Below are 23,984 nucleotides of genomic sequence, written 5' to 3'. Positions count from 1 at the left end.
CCGGAGGCACTGAGCCAAATACACTTCAAATCCCTTACTGTGTGTAGCATGTTTCATACTTCTCGCTCATCTTAAACCCAGGAGGACTGGCTGGAAGCTGCTTATCACCTCACACGCAGTTCCCTAGATCCCGTACCTACAGCACAGGGCACTGTGCGCTCACTAAAGCATGTAGGACTCCCATTTTAAAAAGAAGAGGAAATTACGCTGCATGTCTTCCAAATTAGCACCCATGCTTGACACACTAATTCAAGAGATTGGTCTAGGGAGAAGCTCCCAGAGACTTTATGGTGAGAACTGAAGAGAGGAAGAAAGCCTCAAGTGTCTAATGGGAGAGGCCCCCTGCATAGAGCTGCAAGCACATATTACTGGTAGGCAGCACACGCTGCCATGGAAAATGCAGGAAGAGGCCTGATTCTGTCTGAGGGAAACAAGAGAGGCTTTCTTGATGTCGAGGCTGAGACCTGAAGGGTTTAGATAAGTTAGCCTCCTGAGAGGTGAAAGAGATATGACTAGAGAAAGAGTAGATCAGAAGGCAGCCAGGAAGCCACTGGACCACTCTGCGGGCAACAGGGACATAACATTTTACACAATCAGAACTGCACTTTAAAAACCTCTTTCTGGATACAGTGAGGACAAAAATCCAGGCAAGAACAAAGATAAATGAGTGAGGTAAAGGGGAGTAAGTGAATGGATGGGGAGAGGGCTGGAGAGAAGGAAGGAACCACCACGTCAGGTTGGATACCAAGCTCTGACTGCAGAAGCTTGGGGGCCGGGGGTGTAGGTTCCTTGTTGGGCAGGCCTCGGGCTTCTGTGAATGATCCAAGAAGCCGAAACACTTGATAAGTGGTCAGATTCCAGAGACTGGAATGCAGGTAAGAAAACACAGCTGGAGACAGAGACTTAGAAGTTATCTGCACATTTACATGAGAAGTGAAGTCATGAGAGTAACTGAAATTCCCCAGAGAGACGGTTAAATGTTTCCAGGACAGAAACCATGAAAAACCCAGGAGTGTAGTGTTCAACACTTAGGGTAGAACATGCTTTTAGGAAGACCTGCCAGTTGTGTGAAATAGTGCAGTGGAGTCAGTAGAGGTCACGTCCAAAATATGTCCCCTGAACTCAACAATGAGGTCATAGGTGAAGTGAGCTTGTTAACAAAGGTGAAGCTGAAACCCAAAGGTGGTCCGATCAGGGGGAAGTGGGAGTGGGAAAGTGCTTGCTTGGCTGTTGGAGAGGAGGAGGAAAGACAAAGTGCAGAAGATTTGAAGTTTGGGGTTTGAATGCAAGAGAGGTGACGCAAGCATTCTGACAGGAGGGAAGAAGAAAGAATGGGAAGGGATACAAGTATATCTGCAGGCAAGTGTGTGGAAGTGGAGGTTCCAGTCTGGCTCAGCGTGGCAGAACTCACAGGCTAGATTCTAACTCATGTTTAACCAACCTTCTTTTTAGTTCACCAGCTTATAAAGACACTGCCTTCCCTCCTCCACCTCCCTTTGGTTCTTTCAGGAGGCTATGTGAACCAAATGTGAAACTGTAATCTAATCTGATGTGCCTTAATCCAAAAGGCAGGGTCCCAACTTCTTCAAAGCTAATCCTAAAATCCTACTAAGCCAAACATTTCCTCTGCGATGAATGGCTGCACAGCATGTGGCGCACACGTCCGGGTCAGGGCGGGCGCCATGCTGCCATCCAAAGCAAAGAGTTTAAGTAAGTGTTACATTTCATCTTATAGTCTAGATCCAGTAATTGTCATACGTGTAAGATAAAGACAGTTTGGGAGAAAAAATAAAGAAACAAAGAATTCTGAAAAGTCTAAGACAGTTACAGAAGTCTCAAATGTACCAGAGATGCAAGGACTGGACTGCTGGCTAATTAGATCTGCTCCTGTTGTAACATTTGTGAAATCGGTTTGGGTGCCAAGGAAAGACTTCTAGAATCATCAACACATCCGGCTGTAAAATAACTACTGGTATTTACATAGATGGCTTATCATAAAACTACCTAATACTCAAAAACTACCTAATACTCAAAAACTACCTAATTGAGTAGTTGACCCTCAAAAACTACCTAATACTTACAACCCAAGTTATGAGATGCTCTGGCCTATTTAGAGAGCCTGAAGTTGAGATGATGAAATAAACAATGGGCTACTAATGCCATATATATTCCATAAGCAACATGTTTTTATATGAAGAGATACTGAATTAAGTACAGTTAGACCAAATGTAATAAAAACATTTTTATGCTATTTTTATGCTATTTATGATTACTGTGATTGATGTAGTAAAACGGTAGCTTCATGAGTAGTTCTAATAAATGATTTCAACAAATGAGATTACAAAGCAATGCTTAAAGCGCTTAATGTAACAGGGATCTTTATATTCTAATTACAAACCAATTCCTAGGCACTCTTTACACAGGTTCCCCAAGGTCAACTATGTGGTTTTATTGGTTTAAGTTAAAGTAGTAAAATGGTTTCTTTCTTTACAGTGTAATGTCTCTGAAGCCACTAATCAATCTTAGAATCACCAGTGGGACAAGCTGGTACTATGTGCCTCTGGGTGCAATACCTAAAGAATACAGCACCTGTGACGTATTCCTATCTAAAAATTCAACCTGAATCTAATTAAATTTCTAGAAAGTATGGGATAAAGAGAAACAAGTTAAACAGTATCAAAAGGAAGCCATTACCCAAATCCAGAAACTCGGGTGACATATACGCAATTTTTTTAACAACTCAACAGCACATTAAAAAATAAAATAAAATTGCTATAGAATAAGAGACATTTAAGTTATACAACAGCTAATGTAAAGCAGACTCTCTCTGGATCCTGACCAGAACAAACCAACTTTGAGAAGGTCATAATAATATTAAAAAATAATCTTATTAGTTCAAGTCTAACAATGAGCATTTAAAATTTTTTTTTAATTCTTGGAAATGTGTACTTATTATTTTAAAAAGAAAGAATATACATATTGCAACTCAGATTTATCAGTGATTTTGAGTTCCAGAGCTTCTCCTAGATACTTTACGGATGAGATCCCTCTTCCCACTACCAAACTCAGGAAATAATCACGTAAGTCATAAAATGCTACTAGCAGTTTTCAAAATATCCACTTCCTTCCCTCCTGTTTTCTTCCGTATTTGTCATGGGGCTAAAAGGTAAATTCACACATTTTTAACTTTGGTTCACCTTTGTTCTCAGTTTCCTCACCAATGTGGTAGATAGCTCACTGCCAGCCTTGGCGGGTAAAAGTAATGGAAATTATCAGCAAAATCCAGAACAAGATTGGAAGGGCTAAAATATGTCCCTTTTATAGATAAAGAAACTGAGGCTGAGAGACACTGAGTGATTTTTGAGGTCACCCTACTACTTACTGACAGAGGCAATCCAAGAACCCAAGTCCTGGAGGTCTGTTGGTGGGTGCGCTTCCTTACACCAAGGGGGCTGGGGTGGGGGTGGGGCTTTCACGCGTACCTTCCCGTGCTCCTTCCTCACGTGGGAAATGTAAAGATCTCTTTGCGTGAATAGGCGGTCACACTCCCAACACGTCCACCCGGGGCTGGCCACTTTCTTGGGTTCCATTGATTTCTTCACAGGAGACGGGGATTTCTTTTCCAATTTCTCTTTCCCGTTCATGGATCTGACGTCCTCCTTGATTTGATTTGCTGAATTTTGAGTTGCGGGCTTAATGCTCAAAGGCAAGTTTATACCCAAGTTTGGAGGCCCTTCAATACTTTTCAACGTTCCATGCATAGACTATGTCACAAAAAGAGAAGAAATATCTATCACAAATCACACCACTAAAAGAGAGCGCATGTGGGTTATCTCAATGCATAGGATGTTTACATGTGATTTACATTCACTCAGAAATAAATATTCATATATCAAGAAGAAAACCTAAGCAGAATATATGCTCTAAAAAAGATAAAGAAGTAGTATTTGTATGTCAACTAAATATGCATTTCTAGTTCAAAACTATTTTTGGAAAGTTATTTGCTTATGCCGTTCTAAAACTCTTTAAAGGACTTCGGTACTGAATCCAGATTATTCCTGACACTCCCAGTCAGCACAGGGGGTCTTCCCTACAACAGAGCACCTCTGGGAAAGAATGTTTCACTTTCACATACTGGTAGGTGTTCGAGACCCTCAGTTAACCAACTTTAACAAATACCTAAGACCCATATGCTAACAGCAAACCCTTCTCCTCCCTTTCATATTCTTGGAACACTTGTAACAGTTGAGGGGTTTGCTGGAGTTTGGGGGGTAATTCTAATCTCCGTGCACCCTGTTTAAATCCATCCTTTCTTACTGATAGCAGACTTGTGAACTAACTATACACAGTAGATACTCAAAAAGCCTTTTTAAACAGCTTAGCTATTTATCCTCATTATCCTCAACAGCTATCTTCAGTTAAATGCTCAGGATTTCAAGTTCTACTGGGGTAAAACGAGTGTGTTTGATTCTGAGGACTGGCTCACATTGCTTTTTGTTTTGTTTGTGTTCTAGAAGCATGGAGTAAAAACAAACAAAGGAAGCGCACCAGCCCATGCCTCCCCATAGTTTCTCTTTGCCTGGAGCCTCTCCTTCCAGCAGTATCCAGGCTGTGGCCAGCCTCCAAGTTCTCAGCCTACAGAAAGGCATGACGGGGCACCGTCCTCTGAGGCCTCAGTGCAGGCAGCTCTCCCAGGTGCAGGGCTCCGGCTTACGTTCTCAGGCCGGGTCTTCCCTAAACAGAGCCAAGAAGTAGCCAGCCTTCCTCAGTTCTGCTCACCCCAGAAGGGAAGGGGTTCTATAACGTTCTCCTGAGCAGAGGTTACAGGTCCACCCTGTCACAGGGGCCTGCGCTGCATGCCCCACGTTCCTTGGCAAAGAGAAACCTGGGGTGAGACGGGATGTCTGGGCTCCCTAACACTGTGCTTTGCTTCCTTTCCACCATGCAGGGCAGAGGCTTCCGGCTTTTTACAAAACAGAAGCCCTATTTTAACAGTTAACCATTTAACCCCCCCAAAACTAAATCCAAGACCTAATAAGCTTTCCCTACATTTCTAGGCAAATGCATTTTTACTGAGAAGTTGAAGTATTAAAGTTTCCTTTATACAATAACCTTATGGTGCTATAGAAATTACAGAAAAGCAGCAAAAACTTCTGCTGTTAACAACAAGAGAGCAATGGAATGTGTGCGAGAGAATTGCTAACTTACACATTCTATTTTTACATGGTAAGTGAAAATCAGATTATTTATTTAAAACAAAATTTTTAGTAACAGAAATACGACTTAATTCTTTCAGAGTTGATTTTTCCTTAGCTCCAGTCACAATAAATAACATGAATTACTGTAACTTCAAAGTTTACTTTGAATGTAAATGCCAACATGGAATTAACCTGCATTTCACTGGAACTAAGAAGTGACAAGCACTGGGTGAGACTGGGCAGCTAGAGACCTGCCTTGAAACGCATGTGGGGAAACTGCTCCTGTGCTACTCCTCTCAATTTCCTCCTCATGACGGACTGACCAGCACGGGCATTAGGCAATGAAAATAAATTCACAAGAGCTAGGTACATATCTTAAAAGTAACAAAAACAGGCTGCCCCTAAAACTTGATTTTCATTCTCACCCATCCCAAACACACCGAGGCGGGGCAGTATTTAAAATGTATAGAACATACTTGAAATGAGACCATTAAGTGAGTGTTCACTCCCACTATTTTCGTATCATGTCCTGTAAAGGTTCGGATGAATAAAAACAATGCTTTCCTCCTGTGGCCACAGATTCTACCACTTCTCTTCAGCCTCCATTTCTCAGGACCCTGTATTCCTCCAAGTTCACTATTCACACAAGGAGAGACCCTAGCCACCAAGTTGATGACCCACTTCCAGATGTAAAGGTGAGTTCCAGAAAGCAAATACCTTTTAAGGAGTAACTTTCCTTTGCGTCCCCTCCCCCATATAATATATTAAAATATTTGGGTCTAATCCCAATGTCCCTACATTTTTTTTAGCAATTTTTAGTTTTTCCTGATCATTCATTATGCACTGTCAAGACAGTTTTATAATTTTAGCAAAAACTTTTTAAATATCTTAAGAGGAGTGCACTGTACTTCAAGTGAGAATGATGAAACACACCGCCCAGCCCATGCGCTTTATTGGCCCTGAGAATGTCACACCACCACTACCTTCGCCTGGCCTCTAGTGCGCAAACTCATGAAGACATGAAGTCCTGTGCAGTAGGCACTATGCTCATGAGCTCACATACACGCAACACGGGAAATTTCAAGGCTTAATTGTCCATTCATTTAACTAAGATGAGACTAAACTAATTCAGACTTGATTTGCTCTTTCAATAAATGGACCTTTTTTTGTAATGTATTAAAACAGAGAAAAACTAAGGAGAAAGAGATTGAATTCATGATAATATTGAATCTGTTGTTTCTCTTTATTTTAAAAAAAGTTAAAATCACTTTAATCTTTGAGAGCTAATGGATATTCTCTCCCAATCACATAGGAATAAACTTATTTTACCTACCAGTGGACAGCTAAGAGGCTAGGACTAAGCTCAGGCCTTCGTGAGCTTAAAAGGCTGTAAAGAGATTTAAGTGTCCCCTTTGGGGGTTAGAGTTAGTCGTCCAAGTTGGACATTTATTCATTTCAGTAACTGAAAACCACACCAGGTGCTAGGCACTGTGCTGTATCCTGGACATTTCATAATCGATTTACATGCAACCTTGATAGAAGGGGAAAAAAGCCTAAAGATGCAGGAGCATCAATTATAATGCAAATTTAGTCACTTAATTTCAAGGGAAAACCTTCATTTTTCCAAATACACCAATATTTATACATATCAGACAATTTGTCAGAGTCCCTTTCTATTTCTAAATCCTCTACAACACCAAGTTTCCTAAAAAAGTGAACTTCACAGTCATCATTTTCACCTGTAGAAAAAGAGAACCCTATCACTTTATTATGATTTTAAAATCAGTGCATGCATTTGTTACTTTGTGTTGATCTTTCATGGTCTGCAGATCAGGACTTGGGAATAAAAGCACCCTTCAGTGGAGTGAACACGTACATTGCTCATTACCATCGACCCGCATCCATCCCTTCCCTCGACAGCCCACATGCCTTATCGTAATCTGCTGCTCACCCTTGACTTATGACCAATGGATGGATCTGGGATTCATTTAAAAGACACGAGAGAGACGCACACACCTTGATATGGTCCATCATGAGTTGCTTCTGTGCATATAAAAGAGAACAGTCTGGACACTTGAAAACAGACACCTTCTGGTTTTCGATGTGTTGGTCAAAGTGGCGATACAACAGGGTTTGCAGGGTAAATACGGTGTCGCACATGGAACACTTATATATTATTCTAAAACAGAGAAGTGCATGGACACGTCAGTCAGCCCCCACCGCTCAAACCAAAGGAACTTTCATCTCATCTCAAGACTTTCGGAGGCAGCAGCAATGAGAACACATAAACACGGTAAGAACAAAACAGTTTAGCGTTGAAATAAACTTTGGAAGGCAACTGACATCACTCAAGTGCAGGTCAATCTTAGTATTTTGGGCAAGGACTTAGGCACATTTGCTTAGAAGTCTAAATGAATGACCATTTACGACTTACAGATCTACAATGGACAGGTTCTCATAAGGTCTCCACTTGGCAGTTAGTTAACACTGAGCAAAATCACCATTGATGCTTTTTTTTTAAAGATCAGACAAGGAATGCGACTCAATGGTGGTACCCTAACCTGAAAAAGATTTTGAGGAATGCAGTAAGTAGGCCCACTCCCATAACAGCCCCATAACAGCTCAAGCTGTCACTTGTGCCAAGTTTTCACTTGGACTTAGTAGCAATTTTACACTTGAATGTCAACATTCTGTTCTTAACAAAGAAAGCCCCACAGAAAAGAAAATCCACACTGCAAAACCCGAGTGTGTACTGGGTGTTAATTAAAATACTCACTGTCCACTGCAAACGATTTCTGTACCTCATGTTACTACCAAGCAGCCTCCTTAAGTTAGTTATGCACCTTTAACCTTCAGGACATAATACATTCTATCCAATGACACCTCCCACAGAGGCTCGGGCAAGACCTGTCCAGAGCAGTGAATGTTCCTAGACTCCCGGCCACAACCTTCGCCTCCAGTGAATTTGACGGGTCCCTTGTGAACACCCCTGCCCACAGTAGGTCGCCCACTGTTCCAGGTCACCCTGGTCCTTAGGGGAGGCCCTGGAAGGTCTCTGTCTCCTTTGAAGAAGGATGAGAATAGGCGCAAAATCCTAGGGAGCAGCTTAGGAAAATGGCAGAGAAACAGTGACTGAAGATGGAAGAGATGAAAAGGGAACGCTGAGGTTTCACTCGGTATTTCAGCAGGAAAGCCAAAGAAAGGAATGCCTCTTGTACCCACCTGTCTTTCCTCTCAGGGGCTTTTCAACACAGCACTTCTCATGTACCCTCCACCCTCACTCTGCAAGTCTTTGTCCAAAAATTACAGATTTAACTTTTTTCTCCCCCCCATTAAATTTATAAATTTAATTGGAGTGACATGTTTTTACAAGGTCTTGACATGTTAGTTTGGCACAGAGCACAAGAACCCTTGATTGGGATGGGGGCAGTTTTTAAGGTCAGACACAACTTCACCAGACTGCTCCAAGGTGGTACACTAATGTGTCATCATTAACTTCACCAGACGTGACAAAAATGATCATTTCCTCACTGTCTGATTAGCTTGGAGTTTTAAACAGTCCAGTAAATAAGAGCAACTGTGTAAAAATGTCCAAATTATGTTGCAGACATATACCAACGACATGGAAAGATTTTCATGAAAATTAAAATAACAGGTAACAAGACAGTATTTATGATGGTTACACTTTTTAAGGGGATGTAGAAAAAGAACAGAAGGCATATATCTACCATCATCTCTGCTAGATGGCAATACCCGTATTCCTTTTATTGTTCTGCTTATCTGTATTTCCTGGTGCTTCTGTAATTAGCATACAGCAATAAGGGAAAAAATAGCCTGAAGAAAAGAAGTAAGATTACTAGGTAGGCTAAGAATTTTCTCAGGATTCTATTCTTACTTTTAGAAATAACTACTTCATGACAAATGGCATAGCTCATTTTATACATACTCCATTCCTTTGGAGTACGGGTTTGTTTGGTTTCATTTGTTGCCTTTTACTTAATAGCAAAGAAAGTAAAAACAGCAGAGAATCATTTACTTGGGCTTTTTTCAGGGGAACAGGTTGTTAACGTATTATCAGAATTCTGCCCCACAAACTGCTCTAAACATAAAGGAGAAATGTGACACCAAATGCACTAGATGATGCGGTAATGACATCAGCATGACAAGGCCAGGCAGGCACCGCGGGTCCCCAGTGTGACGCAGAGAAGATTCCAGCCCAGGGTGCACTTCCCGAGTGCATGAGCAGCTGTTCCAGATGGAAGAACGCTGATGAGACAGGATGATTAAATGCAACATGGGGTCCTGGATAAAAGACACTGTCTCAACCAGTGGAGAAATTTTCATGGGCTCTGTGAATTGGTTGGGAACGTAATCGACACTGACTCCTGACTGGGAGGCAGAGGCGGGAAACACTCCATCTTTATGTCATGATGCCCAAGATTCCTACACAGGAAACAGACAGACACAGAGAAGGAGCGAAATGAATGAAATGGAGATGCTGACAACTGGGGAATCTGGGGGAAGGGGGTGCAGGGGTTCTCCAAAGTGTTCTTCCAGCTTCTCCCTGTAGGACAGAAACTATTACGCAATGAAAAACTGATGCTAATGAACCTCCCGGGAACCTCAGACACATAGGGACAGAATATGAAGATGGAGCAAACACAATGGAACAACCACAGGAGTCTGCCCGGCAGTGGGGGAAAGGCAGTCACAATGGGGAGACCTGTGCTCACAGACCATCTAAACGGGTGCAGTACGGTGAGGAGATAGTGAGGTGGTGGGTTCTCAGGGATGTGGGAATGGCAAACCTGAGGTGTGCTTAGTCCTGGACGTCATAAGGCTCAGTGAATGGCAGAGGAACCAGACTATAACCAAGGAGGGGAGAAACTGGTGGGGTGGGGAGGAGGAAGGAAAGAAGAAATAGAAAGTTAAAACCAAATGCCCACACCCAGGTCCACTGGTAGCAACCAAAACTCTCCAGAAAAGAGTGCTGCCCTTGAAATGGGTGTGGAAACAAATGAATAAAGGTTCTAAGCTCTGAAATCCCTGCCACAAGCCTCCTCCATCACAGACTGAACTCAACTGGGTGCCCTGCACTGTCCTAGCACCACACGCTGCCCTGGGAAGTCACACTGCAGCCGCGTCACAGGACACTGAGGCTCAGCTAGAGCATCTGCTCAGTGCCCCGTGAATCCCAGGGCCATGGTTCTAACTCCTCTTGGCCCACTCCAAAGTCCTCTACCCTGCCACTACTGTGGTTCTGCACGTGTTTTCTTCATTAGGAACTTGTTCAAAAACTCTCTGTTCTTATACAATTCTAAACTCTGGCGTTCTGGTTTACCCACTTACATACATTTGGAGCTGGCAAATAGAAGGATGGCCCAAAGCAGCAAAAGAAACTGCTGTCTATAAGATGTCAAGGAAAACACAAAAGCAAACAGACACAAACTGGATCACCATAAAATCCAGTAATGGACACTGAAAATGATCTCCAATTACCCAGAAAAGATGAAACCGTGTTCAAAGTTTCCTTGTATACGGCAAGGAGCATGCCTCACCTTACACTGAGAGCAAGGAACAGAGCACTGGACAGCGCCTGGCACACAGTAACACCACAGAAACGCTTATTATAAATCTGGTGATGTGCCTGTCCAGGTGGCTTGGTTGGTTGAGCATCGTCCTATGCACCAGAAGGTTTCGGGTTCAATTCCCAGTCAGGGCACATGCCTAGGTTGTGGGATCGATCCCAATTAGGGCTCAGCTGATCAATGTTTCTCTCACATCTCTTCCCCCCACTACCACCCTCAAGTGAAATCTACAGCTATGGAGATTTCATATACATTTCAGCAATGAATTGGTTTAATTTGAATAAAAAACCAGATCTAAAACTTTATTCACTGGAGGGAATGACTCCATTACTGTCCAGAAATCTTGCTATCATGAACACTGAAAACTAACTAAAATTCACTACTGTCCGTCTTCAGAATCAACACACCAAGTTGTATATGGATCCCCTGACTTATAATCTGTCTCATTTTGAGAATCTAAAAAGATTAGAGTGAAGGTCTTATTAGAATAAAATTCCATATTATCAGTTTTTAATAAACATAGTCACTTCTGTAGTTTTAGTCAATAACATTTCCCCAAAACTAAAATTACAATAAAAGCCAAATATATATAGTATGGCATATCAACATACTTTCTCCCTAGATCTTCCTTGATTATGGAGTTATGGGCAAATACATAACAACAGAGGTGAGGCTGCCAATCTAGCCTCACATACTCATCAAATTCCACACTGCCATAATACAGGGGGCGGGGAACCGTGGGAAGGAACTAATGCTACAGAGCCCCCCGCCCCCCCCTCCAGATGTGGGGGCCATGTGCTAGGTAGGCATTTTGAACCTAACCTCGTTTTATCCTCCCTCAAATGCTGGGACATAAGCATTCCCCTCCCTTAACAGGGAAAAAATGGGAGTTTGAGACGAGGGTAAGTGATGGTCCAAGTTCACACAGCTGGTGGGTGGGGGTGGGATTCTGACTCTGGTGCCCACACTCCCTCTTCATTCCGAAGCCTCCTCTATTGCGGGCAGGCAGCCCACAATTGTCTGCTGAAGCACCACTTCATTACGAAAGACACACAAAAAGCAAAAATTGGTAACACCAAAAGCGAGATTAAGGCAAACATGAAATTTACTAATCAAGGACATACACTGGCGATGAAGTTAAATTCCATAACCACTGTCTTAAGTTGACTTCGTCTTATTAATGTTCCTATGAGAAGTGTATACTGTAAGAAACTATGAAAACATCAAAGGATGACAGTTTTTCATAGTTTTCCTAGAACGTGTTAAAATTATCTAAGAAAAAAGATGGAATTGATATTCACTTATTTAACTAAAAACTGATGACAAGAGCATAAATATAATAAGGGACATTTTGGACAAAGATGTCACCTGGAAAGAACTGAAAGATTTAGGGAGCTATGAGCACCAGAATCTGCCTGGTGGCATCGCTTTCCTTATCTTAAGTTGTATTCCATGGAACTCCTACCTCCTCTAAAGCACTAATAAAGTAGTGGAGTACAAGTCAAAAGGCAGTGTGACTTACTTTGGCTCTCCTATCTTGATGCCAGGATGTTGTGTGTAGGCATGGGAATGTGTGCTGGGGGCAGACTTAAACGCCATTGGACAAATAGAACACTTGTAGAAGACTTCACAGTGAGAACCTTGGATGTGAGACTTCAGTGCGGCCACATCAGAGTACACAACATTGCAATGTACACATCTGTTAGAAAAATAAACACAGAGTCATTAGCACGAGACCATTACACGGGTGTAACTTAACTGGGTAAAAAGTGAGTAAAATGAACACATTTTAACACCCCTTTAAGTTCCTAATAGCTTTCTGGAAGTAGGCTTTGTTTTTTTCTAATGCTAGAACATCAAATTATTTTTATGTACGGAAGAAGGAAGATCATGAAGAAGAAAAGTAAAACTCAAAAGGTCTATTTTTTTTTAACATCTTTAAAGTTTCTAGAATTGGATGTCCAGACTCCAGACTGCGGTGAGACCAATGGATCATGGGGGCCATGATCAAGGTCAGGAACACAGCAAGCCTGTCTTGATTCCTGGCTTTGAAGGAGGCTCCTACATGCTGGATTATGGCACGAGGACCCTGAGGTTCCTCCCCACCCCCTTTACCCAATGGCATATCCAGTGGAAGAAATCTTCCCTATCTAATCCTGTGTGTCATCGTGGAGGGGCACAGAGGAACACGTGAGCGCTGGGTCCAAGGCCAAGGCCACTGTTCCTGGTCCACACTGCTGTGGTTAATGTTTCTGGAGGTTAGGGGGCCCATTAGGTAGCGAAGGTCAACCACCTAGTTTGTCTCCTAAAAAATAAATTTAAGTCCACTCCAATTTAAGAAAAGACATGAACGATAAACTTCCAAAAAACCAATATCTCTAAATAAACCATCTCTTTAGCTAACCTCTTTACTTCTTGAATTTCTAATAATTCAATTAGCTTGTTCCTCATTTGGATCTACTCCTACAGAAACACACTGTAAAATGTAGAGATACATTTCTCCCCAACCTCATCTTTAACACTCAAGGACTTCCAGCAACACTGAGTGTGTGTGACCATTTGATGACCTGGTTGTCCTTCTCTATTGACATCAACTATGTGAATGGGAAAGCGGACCTGAGGAATGAAGACTGCAGACAGGGCCGGCCTTCTAGGAGGCAGAGCTTAGTGGCGGCTCTATTAATCTAAGGTACTTCTATTCTTAGATCCCCCTTTTGAATTCCTGGAGATACTCCCAAAGCCTCAGGGGAATGGCATGCTCTGAATGACTAGTGTTCTATAAAGCGTGCCATGTTAAGCTTTGCAAGCATTTTATAAAAACCATTATTAATGCATTAGCATTTTAAATGGCTTAAAGCATACTGTTCAGCAGCAAATACAGTAACAACACTAAATAACAACAGGAGAATAATTAAGGAAAGCTCCCCCATCTTGTCTACTTTTATTTTAGGCAATAAAGCCACCCAAGCCAAGCATACTGAAATTATTCTGGGTTAACCTGAACTTGTGTTGTCTTGAACAGGTTATTATTGATCCTCTCTGGGCTGGTTTCTCATTTGTAAAATGAGATCTTTCCCCCCCCCCCCTTTTTTTTTTTAGTCCTTCCCAACCCCAGAAGCCTGTGAACCCCATGGAAGAGAAAGGTGACATAAAACAAAACCAGATGGGTTTCTAATGAAACAGAAGCATCCTCTACACCATGAGTCACAGACAAAAGGTTTCCCATGAGGGCAGAAGGGTGGTATTCAAAGGGCAAAAAAATAAGGAAGGGCCTGAAGGAACAAAGAGCTCATTCTCTGGAGTTGCCTGGAGTGGAAGAGTAAATCCTCAAGAAAATAAGCAGGATATTAAAGAATCTACAGCTGATAAAGGAGGTGGCTAAGGCTTGGTCCAAATAGCATCATGGAGGCCAAAGGAAAACCCTCTTCAATGGAAGGAAAGAAAGAAGAGAGAGAGCTGCAAAATATCTGCCTAGAGTGGGAGAAAGGTTCAGGGTAGCAAGAGGAATGTAAGTAAGACAAACAGAAGTCAGAATCTGAAGGGGCCACACAGTATACTAATGCTACTGAAAATCAGTCTGTTGATATTTAAGTCCTTTCTGTTCTGGGTATCAATCAAGTTTCTCTTAATGTTTTTATTTTTAAAATGTTTCCAGTATAGAATCCAATAAAATTCCCCTTTCTAGATTCAGATCCAATGGATCGAGAAGCAACAAAGTTCAGAGAAATACTTGACTTTTACCAAATCAACCCTAAGCTAGAAGCGACCCCCCTCATTATGTAGGAGATGCAATGTGATCAAGAAGAAAGAAAATGAGGCATACTGAATCTGAAAGAGACAAAAGAAGACCTGGAGCCGTGTTAGAGAGATACCTCTGCCAAAAGAAAACAAAACAAACAAAAAAACCTAGAAAGCCAAAAAGAAGAAAACATACAAGGCAAGGGGCTGCTGAGCCCCAGTTCAACATTAGACTGGACCCAGGAAAAAAAAAAAACTAAGATCAAGCCCAACCTGTGTGGCTTAGTAGTTGAGCATCGACCCATGGACCAGGAGGTCACCGTTCGATTCTGGTCAGGGCATATGCCCAGGGTTGCAGGTTCAATCCCCAGTAAAGGGTGTACAGGAGGCAGCCAATCAATGATTCTCTCTCATCATTGATCCCTCTCTCCCTCTCCCTTGCTCTCTCTGAAATCAATAAAAACATTTTTTAATTAAAAAACAGTGAGATCAAATTATTTTCTATCATCTAAAGAGGCAAACATGAACTAAACTTCAGAATACACAAATACATAGTATTTTTACACCTACTCTAAGCCTCATGTCCAGGGAAAAAATCTATACTAAACACGAAAAATTTTAGGTAAAATTCAAGACCCCAAATAGAAGCAACTCTGTGAATGTGGCAAAAGAGGGGGAAAACGAAAAGCAAGGGAGCTTCAGAGTCTCTGTTTTAATTAGGAAAGGTACCAGGAATAATTAAAGTTATAGATGTCTCACTTTCTTTGTTCGTTCCAAACTAAGTTTACTTTCATTATATTAGAAAAATAAAGCATCTGCAGAAAGTTTGGCATCTGTTAAAAGAAGAGCACTCAGAACATGTTGTCCATCACTATTTCACAAAGAATCCGGTACAGGGACCTTCTACACGTGGGGGAAGAACCACGGTATCATTGTGTACAGATTCTGGGGAAGCAAGGGCACCTTCCATGTGTAACTTTCTCCCTAAGCACTTAGCATGCAGTCTGATTTTCCTGTTTTACTCTGTAACATCCCAGTGGAGATGGAGGAAGCATCACACCAATTTTATAGACAGGGCACCAAAGAACAGAGATAACACACGAATTAACACATGATTAGCAGAAGTGGTACCCACAAACTCTGGTTTCTTAACTTCCAAACCCAAGGTTTTCTACTAGGGTAAACCCCAACTCATTAAATATTGTGCATCACAGGTCTGGAGGCAGGAGATTAAAATATGAAATAATGATGCCATAACCAAAATTTAACTGAAATAAATTAAAACTATCAAATATACCACTGGACTTCATTTTTATAGATCATAACTGTATTACAACTAAAAAAAAAAAGTCACTGTATATTCACAGTCTAACTTTAAAGACACTAGGCAACCAAACAGTTAAGTTGGAGACAAACACACAGTACAGTAAGACCTCTATTAACAAAGACACTGTGTATCAACAACTGGTTTTCTTGGTGGGCCTTCATTGGGTCAAAATATAAAAGGCACAGGAATGCATTTCAGAAGGTCACAAAGTGGAGCACGAAGTTCAAGTACCTCATCAATCGATATTAACTAAACTAACATTAGATTCGTCATATGTTGCAAAAGACACATCTGAGCATCTTAGGGGGCAGTGAAAGGGGTTCTAGTCAAGATGTGTGAAGAGAGGAAGAAGCCTGGGCAGAGGTGATGGAGAAGAAGGACTCGAGAAGGTTACCTGGGGTGGAAGGTGCTTCCACAAGAAGTCACGTTAGGAGAGAACATACACCCAATCCATTTTCATGACAAAATAGAAGGAACCATCACACCCTTTCTGATTGAGAGAGGAAAGATTAAGAGGTACAGACATGCATGGTATTGTTACAGGAGTTAAAATGCAAAGGAAGACAACAAAAGTATGCTGGAAAGGGCACAGAAAGAAAAGGCTCGAACAGTCGATCAAAGGCAAACCCTGCTACATGCACACTTTTGCCCGGAAGGCTCCATTCACCCTCAGGTGTGTGTGGGCCAGAGGGCCAAGCCCACATTCAAGGATTCAAACAGATCAATTCTACCACAAACGAGGAGCTCGGTTCCCAGAGGATCTGTTAATCGAGGTATCACTGCATGACCCTGAACACAATATGCACAGACCACTCCAAATGCTGTGCGGTTAGTAAGTGAACAAGCTTTACTTGCGCGTTAAGTCGACGGAATACTGACCGAAAACCAACTCTCCGCGTGTAGTGCAGACAGTTCTTGGTGACGTGGGTCTGGAAGTGCACCGACCTGCAGATGGCCCCGCACTCGGGGCAGGTGTAGGGAGATTTGTGCTGATGGATTCTCTGGTGGGATGCATAGCTGCACTGGTTGGGAAGCAGCATCTGGCAGATAGTGCAAGTCTTCTAAATAAACCAAAGGGGGAGACAGGGTTGGTCCTACGAAGTACTTTCTAGCACGCAAAGAAGCTTGGTTAGACCTCAAAATCTCTACACAGCGGTCATTTCAAATACGACGATAACTGATTCTAAGCCCAAGGAAAAAGCAAAACTGGAAGTCACATGTTCAATGAAAAATTCCTTACCCTGTAAAGTAAAAATAACATTTACTAAGTAGTCAGGCTCATCCCAAAGTCTGAAGAGAAGGTCAGCTTTAGGTAGAGTTCCAATTTTGTTACCTTTGCATTTTGTTAAGTGTAAAGAAGAGGTAGCAGAGAGGTGTTCTCGTAAATTATGTAAGCAAATCAACATGAATGTGTAAGTACAAGTTTATGGGCATCTATCTTGACAATAGTTACAGTTCTCACAACTCAAAAAACGTTCTTTAAAATAATAAAAATGAATTATAGTCTAATCCAGATTAGATATATACATTTTAAGTCACCTCAGTTGTTTGCAATCTGTAAGACAGGGATGCAAAAGAATGGCCACAGCAATTAGTTGTGTTTTTGTTTTTTGGGGTGTTTTTTTTTGGGTTTTTTTGCACATTGATCTTTAAATGGATGAACTGGACATTATATGACTTATAAGTAAAACCAGTGAAGTCAAGTTCAGAAACATAAATTTAGTTATTAAATTGAAACTTTAGATAGAGCTTAAAATCTAATCACATGTAAAATGAAACTGAGGCTGAAATCCTCTTTGGAAAGGCTCTGCATCATTAAGTAACCAGGGAAAACTGAAACACGATTTTTCATCCCTTAGAGGTAAGCACTAAACATGGCATATTTTTAAAACTTAAAGTAAATATAAACTGAGGGCTTACTACTTCCATTCCAAAAATAAACCTAACATAGCACAAGATAAAATGTGTTTGAATACTATTTGGATCTTCATGCAACGAGTGTCTACTATCTTCTAAAATGTACAATTTGCATTCAAGTCTGTTTTCTTAAAAGCCTCAAAATATACACTCTAGCTAAGATTTAAAATGATCTTTTAACTGACAAAAGAATTACAACATTTTTTAAAGAATTTTTATTCTTTTAAGCTTTTGAATCAAGCCCAAAAATTAATGTTTAAACTTCTGAGCAACTAAGACTAAGAAAAAAATCAGAAACTCTCTTGAAAATTCTTTGTTTTTCTCCTGAAAGAACTAAAATACAAATTTTATCCCACAAAATGTTTATTATAATCACAGAGTAAGAACATTACAGGCAGCTTTGACGAGGTTAGCATCATTAAAAAATACCATTCCTTTTCTAATAACAATATACCAAAGGTTAAAACAAGCTACGCCAAAGAAAACCAATCAACAGATTTGTTAATTATTATATCCTGTTGACATCTACCTTATCACAGGTACTCATTTGTTTCTCTGAACTAAAATTTTCTACTTTCACCACAATCATTAATCTCAGGCAGTGAATTATTATAATGTCTGAATTTCCACAGCATCTTAGAATGTCTTGCACTTACTTAGGAATAAAATCAACATATTCTATACTAAAGTCAAATCATATTTCATTTATATAGATAGATACTAACTCCATTCTACCATAAGTCAAACGAACTACACACTTTAAATACATTTAAATACAACATCTCATTTAGTTATCATAATAATCTATGAAGTAGACATTATTATGTCATTTTACAGATGAGGAAATGGGGTTTGGGGAAGTTAAGAAACTGCCACGGCCCCACAGTTAGTAAGAACCAGGATGTGACTGGACGCTGACTACTTCCAAGGCCTGTGACGGAGTGCTCGTGAGGGGGTGTCATGGGGGTTACAAGGAATGAACAAACACAAATACACAGGAGAAACACTATTAGAAAATACCCCTGAATACCAACGGTGACCATTATGTTAGCATTATAGGTGCTCACCCCCTCCAAGCTTCTCATTTATCAAATGCATTGTGGTTAAACTATTTTTATAATAGGGGAAAACAGCAATAAAAAGAAAAATCTACAAAGGAGACAAAGTATGTGTTCCGTAAAAACTGAAAAGTCTTTCATATTATCCCTCATCAAGATATGTATATCCTTCACAATACACATAAAATTCACAATGAATAGTTTAAGTGCTCTTCCCTATTTGACATTTATATGTTTATAAAACATATATAACTATATAAAAAGTTATGAATGTGTTGGTGGTGAAAAAGCTTTGTTTCTAGAAAATTAACAATAAAATATCAAAATTATTCAATTCAAAATAGGTTTTGTAAGTTATTAAGTGCTCTTTACAACAGAAACCTGTGACTACTACAAACACTGAAAAATGCTTAGAGTTTCGGGGTCACCCAAACACCACCATGTCAACCCCAACTTCTCTCACACCAGTTCTTCCTGTCAGACCGTGTGCAGGGTGGTCCCCCCGCCGCCCTGGGGCTCTGTGAGAGCTGGGTCCCGCTATTACCCCCAGCACCACCGCAGCCACTGACCAGCTACAGGAATGTGCACGATCCACATCCACCGGGCGAGGCTCCCCACCCTCTTTAGATGCAGAAGTACCAGGAGAAAGTGGGAGCCAGTGTGGACTACAGCCTCAAACCAAGAAGCTTTCATATTCTGCCATGACTGAAAAGGGAGCAGCACCGGCCACTGGGAATTGCGCTGAATGAGGACCTCAGGTTCAGTGTGCACATACAGATGTGTATACATCCGTGCACACACACTGTATTTTCTCCCACATCCCTGCTGCCACTCCTCACCTCCATTCCGCTCTGAGAAAATGCATACTGCTTGGGTTGTAGACATTTCTCCTAGATGCTTGGTGTGACATCCATAGCTTTAAAGTCACTAAGTAAGTACAGTTCACCTAACTGAACGTCCTTGGATTTTGGTCACCGTGCCTGTTTAGATAGTATTGTTATCCCTGCTCCTGAGCGAGTGGTGATGCAAAGGCATGTGTCCCATTAGCTTCTCTGGGATCCTTTGCATTCATGGCCTTGACCCCCTTCTCTGGATTTGGGGGACGTGTTAGGGCAGAGGAGCAGGCCAGGATTTCTGTGGTCTAAAAGAACATGACTTTCTTCCTGTTTTTAATTTAAACAAAGAAACTACAATATATCTTAAAACTCTAACTCCCTACAAGTTGAGGCCATTTACAAGAGGACAAAGCAATTTAATGTGACAATACCTGTCTTCTGAATAGAAAAGAGTAAAAGTACTTAAAAGGTGTCAAGTGTCTTCTGACATTTTATTTACATCATCTAAAAATGGATGAATGTTTTCAGAATTTAAGCTAATTTCTATTCTGGGGCAGGCTCATCTGCTCAGAAAACTGCTACTTTTTCAGGAAAGATAGTACTTTTCAAGTGAGGAAACACGACAAGCTACAGGAAAACAAAGCTGAAAAGTAATCACGATCTACACTTGACAACTACTCGCATTGCGCCTTCTCTGCCCATCCTGGCACCGAAATCGATGGCTGCCTCTCTCGTGGGCTGTGGGGCAGGGCACCCTAAGGCCCTATTAAGGTTCAGGGATGTCCAAGTAACAAGGAAACAATTCTGTCTTTCCATTCATATTTTGTGGAGAAAACAGGTACAAGGGGAAAGGTGATAAAGGCTAGAGATCCGTGAGTTAGTACAGCATGTATTTAAGTGTAAATTCCAGAGACCAAAGGCGAGGGACAGCCGGAGACACTGCATCTAAAGGTCAAAACAGCCAGCTTCACGGCCAGCCCAGATGCGAAGTGAGCTGTTTCTGCCTCGTTAACAGCAGCTCTGTAACCTTCTGTCTACAGCACAATTACCAAAAAATAGTCATAACAATGAAGCACACCCGTTTGTCTTCTGGTTTTCACATTCACACATCTTCACAATGAGAACCCAGAGAGAGCATTTCACTTCCAATCTCACTTCAACGGAAATAAGAATTACAGCAGAAATGACTATATGCCTTTGTTCCCAGAGCTAGTTTGGTTGTGATGTTTTTTTCCTCAAATTATTCTGCGACAGTAAAAATCCCTAGTAAGATGCATGGGCACAGTAGAGTGGGCACATTTTCAGAAAACAATATGGTCAACACACAGAATCCATTCAGATGATAATCAGTGGAGAACAGAGTTAAGTGAAAGGTTGATAACACTGAACTATAAACTGAGACAGGCCTCGCCTGACTAAAATTAAAATGAAGCATTTCAGAGCAGGGCCAAAATCTCAAAGTCCTGAGCCTTCAGCTAATAATGGTATTTGGGGTGGGCGAGGAAACCCAGGCAGGCACCAGGTCCCGGAAGCTGCCTAAGCAGAGTACTTCCAGAAACGAGAACTGGCTGGGCTGCTCAAGATAATTTAATGCACTTGGTATATTGTATTAATGATGCCCAGAAAGTTCCTGAACTAAACTGAATCCCTGAGAGTGAGGACCAGGACAGGTAAGTCACCTTCATCTGCACTCTTGCACCTGGTCTGAATGTAACCCATGAGACAATTCTCAAACGATTCCGATGGTCCCACACTGTAAAATGGTGTGTCTGTATCACAGGTTATCAGCATGACCCAGGGAAGGAACAACGAACCAGCAATACAGAAGTCTTGCCTTGAGTCCCAACTATGCCACGCATTGGGCATTTGTGTCTTCAATTGTAAAACACAAGGGCTGACCAAAGGACCTGTAACATCCAATTGTATGGCTGATGCAGACTCTACAAGGAAACTGATTTTGCCAATTTTTTAGAGGTCACTGAGTGCGTTGCCAGTCTGTACTTTGCTAAATTTAGCCCTGGTTTCAGAGAGGTGAAGCGATGGCATTCTAATACATCTAAATATTAATTATTAAAACTAAAGTTGTCAGTTCTTCAATACTTCATGGAGCGGAGGAAAGCTTCTCTTGCCCCTTCACCCACACCTCTATTCAATGTGTCCCAAAGCAGGGGTCAGTAATCACATAGGTCGGCATACAACCCACAGCCAGGGCAGATCAACTGATGTTCAAAGTCCGGTCGGTGCCCGTGTGCTCCGTTTCTTGGCACTGCTTGGTCTGGTGCGGCTGGGAAAGGAAGTGATCCCCCCACGATGTCCGGCCACCTCGTCCTCTCCTTCAGCTGCCTGCTCCCGTGAGAGAGAGACAGATGCAGGCAGGACAGCTAACCCGGCCGTAAGCACGCACGAAGCATTGCCCCATGTCATGTACCAGAGTGTGACAGAATTCCACGACTTGGACTCGAACTCGCGCTAAACCATATATTCCAATCCTACTCTTAGCATAGACCTGCCCCTGAGGGCTTCTGAGCATAGGGCCAGGTAGTAACAGAGTGGCACTGACCCTCTAAGGCAATCATTGCTTTCACAGAACATCTCAGCTGCTGGCAAGTCAGAATTCAGCAAGTGCCATCAAAGCCTTACTCTATCCCATTACGTAATGGCTAACCACGCAGGTACGAAAGATGGTGAAGGAGATCTGGCACATACAGCCACAGCTGGGGCAACCAGAGAGATCCTTTGCTAGGTTCAAACACGTACCCTTAGAAAACTCAGAAAAGGATCTGATCAAACCATAAACAGGAGTCCAAATATATTTGAGTAGAAAATGAAAGATACAAAGTGAAGGAAGATGGTGACTGCACTAAACCAAGAAAAGGTTGTTCTCTAGAGGAAGGTTGAGGTCTCCAAGGTAGGACCCCACAGATGTCAACAGGGGGAAAAGAGCTTGACCTCAATCCTTTTACAGATGGGGCTAAGGAAAAGGGGATGTGCCCTGAGCAGAGGAAATGTCTGAGAGTCAGAAGAGAGACTCAGGGAGTCAGATGGAATGCTGTCCTCCATTGTTTAGTTCCCAAAACAACTGAGCATCACTGGCTGAAGCCTTGGGCAGAGTCCAATGATGTAATTCCGAATCTCTCCTTGAAAACAGCAGCTACTTTCAGACATTTAAACGACAGAGTGGAACTTTCACTTCCAGGAAAAGAGATGGGAAGTCCCTTTCCTTATTCCTTCCACTAAGCACAACTAAAACTCCCGGGCATTGTGTATAAAGCAAACATAAGCCTCTGAAAGGCTGGGAGATGGGCAAGCTGGCCAGGGAACCAAGGAATGACACAGTGTAGACTTATAATTACAAAATAATAAAAGAAATCAAAAAAGATCTAAGTAAATAAATATTCTATGTTCATGGACTGAAAGACTCAATGTAAGTAAAGATATCAATTCTCCACAAAACTGATATGTAGATTTAATTTAATTCCTATCAAAATCCCAACTAGATTTTTTATACATATTGACAAGACTATTCTAAACTTTATTTATATGGAAAGGCAAATAAACTGGAATAGTTAAAATTTCTGAGAAAAAAGAATAAAGCTAGAGGAATCAGTCTATTGGATTTCAGGACATTTTACAGTTATAATTTATATGATGATATTGGTGAAGAGATGGACACATAAATCGATGGTACAGAATAGATAACCCAGAAATACCTTCACTAATATATCCAACTGAAATCTGACAAATGTGCTAAAGAATTCAATGGAGAACAGACAGCCTTCTGGACAAATGGTATTGGAGGAAGAGGACATGCATAGGCAAAAATAAATAAACAAACAAGCCTCAACCCAAGTCTTCTACATTATTCAAAAATTAACCCCAAATGGATTATAGGCTTAAATATAAAGCCTAAAATTTCAGGGAAAAAAAACATAGGAGAAAAATTTCAGGATCTAGAACAAAGAACTCTTATAGTTGAACAAAAGCACAAGCTATGAAAGAAAAAATTGATAAATTGGACTTCAACAAAATGAAAAACTTCTGCTCTACCAAAGACCTTATAAAAGATTTTTTTTAAAAGCAAGCCACAGACTGGGAGAAAAGACTTGCAACCACATATCCAACAAAAAAGACTAGTATCTAGAATATATCAAAAATTCTTAAAACTCAACAGTGGGGGGAAATATCTAATCAGAAAAGGGCAAAAGACATAAAGAGACATGTCACCAAAAGGATATACAGATGGCAAATAAACGTACGAAAAGATGTTCAAAAGTATCAGCTATTGGGAACCGCACACTAAAACCACAGTGAGCTATTGCTAC

General features: G+C 41.3%; 1 protein-coding gene across 4 annotated transcripts in view; it reads right to left on the bottom strand.

The window, feature by feature from the left end:
• Positions 1 to 23,984, bottom strand: part of ZNF532 (zinc finger protein 532) — a 150,790-nt gene that overhangs the window by 21,901 nt on the left and 104,905 nt on the right. For all 4 annotated transcript variants that reach the window (XM_079783925.1, XM_079783924.1, XM_079783923.1 and 1 more), the window contains 4 exons: positions 16,731 to 16,912; positions 12,309 to 12,485; positions 7,215 to 7,377; positions 3,483 to 3,764 (listed from right to left, as the gene is read on the bottom strand). In XM_079783925.1, the coding sequence (XP_079640051.1) occupies positions 3,483 to 3,764; positions 7,215 to 7,377; positions 12,309 to 12,485; positions 16,731 to 16,912 (804 nt within the window). The remainder of the gene's footprint in view (positions 1 to 3,482; positions 3,765 to 7,214; positions 7,378 to 12,308; positions 12,486 to 16,730; positions 16,913 to 23,984) is intronic.

Source organism: Cnephaeus nilssonii (genome assembly GCF_951640355.1).
Source record: "Cnephaeus nilssonii genome assembly, chromosome: 11".
Lineage (NCBI taxonomy): Eukaryota > Metazoa > Chordata > Mammalia > Chiroptera > Vespertilionidae > Cnephaeus > Cnephaeus nilssonii.
The sequence above is the reverse complement of the archived record's forward strand: the minus strand, read 5'-3'. Positions and strand labels throughout refer to the sequence as shown.